Source organism: Formica exsecta, unplaced genomic scaffold (genome assembly GCF_003651465.1).
Source record: "Formica exsecta isolate Colony F162 unplaced genomic scaffold, ASM365146v1 scaffold72, whole genome shotgun sequence".
NCBI lineage: Eukaryota > Metazoa > Arthropoda > Insecta > Hymenoptera > Formicidae > Formica > Formica exsecta.
The window spans coordinates 4,142,503-4,149,054 of record NW_021853485.1 but is presented as its reverse complement, the minus strand read 5'-3'; the positions used below and the strand labels follow the sequence as shown (position 1 = coordinate 4,149,054).

Here is a 6,552-nt window from a genome sequence, read left to right as displayed (position 1 = left end):
ATTCAGAACGAAAAGCGTCGTAGATATAATAATAAGTTAAAGAGTGCAGAAAAACTTATACAGTTTTTAAAACGACATCTTTTTATACGTAATTATTGCGAACTTTTCGATAACATTCTTTTAACAATCGAATTCTTGGTTGTACGACGCTCCGTTTCCGGATAAAAAAAGTGCATTCGCCCAACCTCGAATTTTACGGACGGCTGAAAAACAGTTCAATCCTTCCCGACTCCAACCAATCAACTATCACAAATCATTCGGAAAGCGCATATAATCTATACGTATAATATATATACTCCGCGCGATTTTATTAATTACTTTCATTGTCGAACGAATCCTCTATTTATATAACACTCGTAGTAAAGATCTAACAATTTCTATCAGTGGGGAAAAGAGGGGGAAGGGGGAGGGGAAACCGCGGCGCCTTCTTCAAGTTACTCCTCACTTAACACGTACATGGATCGATGTGTGTATGTATGTATGTGTACACTTTTTATTTATTTATTTATTTTTTCTTTCTGAGGGGAATACATTGAGAGACGTTTAGGAGTGAAATGGAATTGTGAATTACGATGTAGCTTACTGGAATCATGTCGTTGGTGCGTTCGAGCAGGGTGGCGTGTCGGTGCGCCAGATCGAGTTATTCGAATGACTGATCGTAGTGATCTAGAAAAGATATGGAACCGCAATTAAATCTTGCTTATCTCCTTGTTTAGCGAGTAATTATTGCGAACAATAAAATTGTGTCTTTTCTTCAATTCTAATTTTATGAATCCATCGGAATTTCCTGTCTACCAAGTTAATTTTATTAATGATGTGATTACATTACATTATTATAATATATTGTGATTATATTATAATTACGTTATAATTACATTATTCGATCAAACATCAATGTATGCTCAATATATTGCACTTTTTGACTTTTTGACTATCTACCGATAGTTTCGGCATTTCTAATGTTAACAACTATTGTAACTCCAATTACTATCAATCATGAGCATTTAATTACAAGCCCAGTTTAAATCATTTAGAGAGAGAGAATTATAATCTGAGCGAGAATTATAATCTAGATTACATAGAGAGAGAATTTAAACAGAAACTTTTTCCAAATTGTTTCTATCATTTTTGAAGATCTTATACAGGATGATTAAAAAGTCAGTACAAAAATTTTAAGAAGTGATAAAAAAGAGCGAAACAAACATTTGTCGTACCCCTTAAAATATTTATACTGATTTTTTAATTATCCTGTATCTAGATTTTGATGAATGTAAAATAAACCCATCAAGACTTGTCAGCGTTTTAACAAAATGCTTCGTGTGCCTATTACCTTATTGTCGTGTCCGATCAATGGCGTTTCCGCCGTAGTTTCGTCGCTAGGACGATTCATGTACGGGTGTGGCGGTGGCACGTAAATCGGTTTAGAATGACTGGCGACTTGCGCGTAAATCGTCGGCTCCTGGATCGGCTGTCTTCGCGTCAAAGTCGACATGGGCAGCAGCTGGGGCCGTTGGATGCCGGAGATTTGCACGGGCTGGTAGCAATTTGGAGGTATTCGCCGGTTTCCTCTCAGCGTTAATTCGGCATACGTTAGCTCGGGCCCCTGCTGTGCGAGAAATTTATATATTTGTTTGATATATCTAAATACAGATTTCTTTGGATCTCGATTAAATGTAGATTTACACATCGAGTTAGATTTATTTTTAGTGAGATCATCTCCTATATGCTTTTTTTTTTAAGCAAGCAAAGACACTTCCTCTTAAGTATAATTATAAATTGATCGTATAATTAGTAATTATCTAGATATTAATTATATAATATTAAATGATGATTAGCTTATAGATATATGATGGCAGAAATTACGAACTGATTTCTTTGCAAACTTACGTTGTTTGTCGTCACGAAGGTATTCGTATCCGGACGTGGTTGTTGTAGTACGTATCGTGGTGACGTTCCTTTGCACAGTTCCGCGTATGAATTTTCTACAATAGGACAAGATACAGAGATTACAACTGATATGAATTAAAATTGCAAATATTTCTTATTCTAAGCCATCTTGTTTTAAGAACTGTTCTTGCGTATTAACATATTAACATATATAAAATTAAAAATTTTTAGGAAACACAGTTTATTAATTATATTTTGATACGTATATATTGCTGAAAAATGAGAAACTTGAGCCTTAAATTTGTTACATTATGAGTACTATCAATCAAATCAATTTGTTCCTTATTAAAATATGCGAATGCATATATAACTAAATTTTGAAAAATTCGTAATTATCGAGTTTCGCAAAAGCAATCTTTAATTGCGATTAATTAATTGAAGAATGTGAACGAATTTATCTCTTTGCGATATTTGAGTTCAATAATTTACTTGTCATTATAGGAATATGAACCTAATTGCAAATATAAAGCTTTTTATATATCTGCTAAATTTAAATAAAAAATCCATTCTAAAAGTTTTATAGTCATCGCGTATTATAAGCTTGTTGGCATTTCCCTCTTGTTAAATAATAAACGAGAGTTAATTTATCGACATCGAGCTGATATTTGAAAGAGAATTCTGGCGATTAATAACGACGATAATGGGAGCGATTCGTCTTATACGGAGAGAGGCGCGTATATACGTTCATCATGCGATTCCCGGGATAAACTCTAGTTCAGATCAAGGGGCATGCTGCGAAGTGGAGAGTGACAGGTATTCTCGCCTACCATTCGCGTGTGGTATTATATCGGGATTCTTCTCAAAGCTCTCGATGCTATCGGCGCTGAGGGGCAAGGTCGACGATTTGTCACGGGGGGACGAGGCACCACCGGTTCCCGACGCCGCCAGATTTGCCATCCCGCCGTCGTCATGAGAGTCCTCCTGAGATCGGGGTCGATAGCGCAGCCTGACAGCCAACACGATCACGAAGATCACCAAGAGCAACCCCGCTGTGGCTCCTACCACGGCGCCCAATAGTGGACCCGACAGCGACAGCACTGGTGTGAGGGCTGCAAATTGTGTTCAATTGTTTCGCGAATACGAAGAAAAAGGGGGAAGGACAATAATGAGTGTGAATTTCTATATATATTGCTTCGAAAAGAAATACAAATGGTTGCAATAACTTTCTTTTAACTTTACAATAATTAAGATATACTCATAACGGTCGTTCGATCAAGAAACGATCAGAAAATGTTATAATAATCGGAGAATATATTAGATCTATAATTATCTTTATCCTCTTGCAATATTCTGCTTAAATATAAATTAAAGGTGGAAGATTTTCTATACTTTTGTGCAAATAATTCGTTGGTTATTTAAATCTAAAAAAAACGATGTTTATCGTTTCAAGCCTTATTCGACATCGAAAACGAGATTTTTTTTTTTTATTTCGCACTGCTAAAAGAACGTGTTAACAAAAGCCTGATGGAAAATGCATGAAACTCGACAAAGGGAATCGCTTCACTACGTCGCGAACGTTCTTTGTGAATGTCGATTCGATTATGGATAAAGCATTTTCGATTTTTGGAACGCGTCTCTCTTATATGATCTCATCGTATCTGTAAAATCCTTAAATAATTTCGAATTTTGTTTATTTTAGTTCAACTACTTTGATCGCAATTGACCGAATTAGGAAAATCGCATTACGTGAAATCAGGTTCGCGCGGAGAATCTGAGAGCTTTTTGTGCGGAGAAAATTCAAAATTAGTCTTACTTAATCCTCCCGCAATAATTACTTACTGTTTGATTAATATTAATGCGATGAATCATTTTTTATTATACTTGCGGGAAGAAACATGTTGCGATATGAGCTCATGAAAAAAAGAGAAGAAAAAAAAATATACATTTCGCGTGTCGGGAATATTCATGAACGAGTATCACGTAAATTTATAAATGCAAATTATGACAAATTACGACGATCGCGTGAACTAATAAAAAAAAAAAAAAAAAAAAAAGAAAAAAGCGACATGACAGAATCCGCATTTTCGCTCGCGAGGATTTTACAAATTTTATTCCGTGCAGAGATCTTCATTCGCGCGCAATTAAAGTCCGCGGAAAGTGTAGCTTGCAACGTACATAAATTTAACTCGGAAGCACAAGAACGCTATACCCTAAGAGTAGTATATCTAAGGAATATCCTATACGTTCCTGATACGTTAGAAAGTACCCGCGTATGCCGGATATACCGTGTGTGTGTGGCATATGGCCTGTAAAAAGTGGTCATAAAAAATGTGCACGTATAACGTTTCTCTTAACTGCGACGCGATCGTAAAGGCAGCTTCGTTTGAATCCCTACGCAGTGGCATTCCTAGGGTTTATCACGACCTGGCCGATTTACGGAATGCAATGAAAATTTATCACGCGTTCCTCGTATTTTAGAAACGATCGAACTATCGTGTGCGCTACTGCCTTTTGACCACATTTGAAAAATCCGCACAACTCTATATTGCGAAAAATCCGAATAATTCATTTTCGTATAAAAATAAAAAAAAAATTGATTCTCTCTCCGCGCTCCATGTAAATTTATATCGCTGCACTTCGCTCATGTGCCAAATCTTCTCGTTTTTCGATTTATAAATTGTTATTGTTCGAAATGTAACGTGAATAAAAAAATTAGACTCGATAAAATTCTTTCCTAATCAATTAATGTAAGTAGATATTTAGCACGGATAGATAAATTCAAGCAACAGCTTCGCAGCCCTTTCAGCGAATGCTAAATTCGCGTGCATACCATTTCCGTAAAAGACAAGTCTTCTCTGTCATCGAAAAATAATTTCGTCCCCCCTCTCGCCGTCACAAATACGCAGTCAACGAGTGTTTGCAGATCATAGATCATACAACCGCATTAGCAATGAATTTGGGATTCAAATGCACTTCACTTCCGAACTGCTGCAGTACTCAAGTTCGAGGCTAATCAAAACCCACTTATATCCGCGAACTCCGTTAAATGAATGCCTCTCCGCTGGCTCGTTCCTGTTCTGGAGCTTCGTCTCCCTCTCTCTCTCTCCCCACTGTTCCTATCCTCCTAAGATGATATTAAAGCAGAGTCAACATTCACGACCATCAAACTAAGCTAATGATGATTTAAATTTATATCTCTGTTATGTGTATGGAAAATGTATTTTGTCAGACTGCGCGAATCTAAAGCATATTTTTCTATTTGAATGCAGTTTCGAAGAGCATATAGTAGGTATATATTATAGGCATATAGTCGATATATATTCGTAGTTTTTTACGAGTCCATTTTTTACGAGTCCATTTATATTAGAATAATACGAGAAAAGGCATTTAAAGAATATTAAAAAATATAACAGAGATAACTTGATTAATATTATCTTCCGCAGAAGACTTATATCAATCTTTTTTACTCAGATTACGAAAAAAAAAAAAAAAAAAAAAAAAAAAAAATGTACGTTTCCACAAAAAAGGGGATCAAAATATTTGTTAAATATTTATTAATTCGCGTTTTTTCCCAATAAATTTAAAATTTATTGTTTTGCATTACTTTCTTAAATTATAGATTTTTCTTGTGCTTTATACAAATTTGGAGAAAATTAAAATATAAATAAAAGACAAATGTGAAAAATGAATAAGAGATTTAATCTATATATTCATATAATAATAAATAAGATGATATTAATATGATCTCGTTTATAAACTTTAGATTAATTTAAATTACATAGATCTTTCGAATTTTATCCCAGACTGCATTACCAAACGCCGTGATATAATAAATAGATGTGAATAAATCTTTGGTGCATGACTCGAACTCTTCGCGCAATAATGTTCCCCGTTCCGTTACGCGCGTCACTTGTGCGTGCAGCTTTATTGTCTTCGAACTAAGCCGCTTTCGGTGTGACCTTATCCATTAATTTACGAAAGATTAATTGAAAATGGTGTTCCTGCAATTTCCTCGTGTTACCCGGTAATATTGCCTCACGGAATCTGCCTCATTCGGGAAACTTGAGATTATTTAACCGTAGCAACTTGTTACATCAATCTATAGTGATCATAGTAGAAGTTGTACAAGTAAATAAAATGTTAACAATATTATACTGAACTGTGCTTAAAGTGATATTATAATTAAACTGTCGAACTTTTAAAATTATAGATCATATAATGAAAGATACACATATATTTCATATAAATATATTTTTTATATTTAAAAGACTACGAAAATTAAAAAAATTTTTAAAGTTTTCTTTCCAATTAAACAACAGACGGTTTAGATAGAGTGAAATTTTCCGTATTCTGTAGAGAATGCATTGCCGAATTTAAATATCCGTGAATTAAATATATCAATGATCAGATGTTATAATCGCAAGTGATTTGACTGCAAATTTAACTCTTCTGTTCACGACACCACCGTCTAAAGATGTCAGCGTCACGTCTCACAACGCGCTTCAAGGATGTTTATGTACATCACTGCATCTCTCGACAAACTCGGGAAGATCAGGCTCGGCCGCAGAGCAATTTCGGATGAATGCCCCTCGACAGGGTGTACATGCGCGAGCGAGCAGTCGCCTTAGCGGTGCCTTGGAAACAAGTTCACCCCGACTTCGCTCT

The 6,552-nt window shown here is 35.3% G+C and overlaps 1 protein-coding gene across 3 annotated transcripts in view; it reads right to left on the bottom strand.

Annotated features, from left to right (window-relative positions):
• Positions 1 to 485: 485 nt before the first annotated feature.
• LOC115243707 (hemicentin-2-like) overlaps positions 486 to 6,552 on the bottom strand; it is a 272,825-nt gene continuing 266,758 nt past the window's right edge. For 2 of the 3 annotated variants that reach the window (XM_029820886.1, XM_029820888.1), the window contains 4 exons: positions 2,715 to 2,996; positions 1,888 to 1,982; positions 1,331 to 1,606; positions 486 to 666 (listed from right to left, as the gene is read on the bottom strand). In XM_029820886.1, the coding sequence (XP_029676746.1) occupies positions 589 to 666; positions 1,331 to 1,606; positions 1,888 to 1,982; positions 2,715 to 2,996 (731 nt within the window). In that variant the 3' untranslated portion in view covers positions 486 to 588. The remainder of the gene's footprint in view (positions 667 to 1,330; positions 1,607 to 1,887; positions 1,983 to 2,714; positions 2,997 to 6,552) is intronic. The other variant, XM_029820887.1, reaches the window with a different exon arrangement.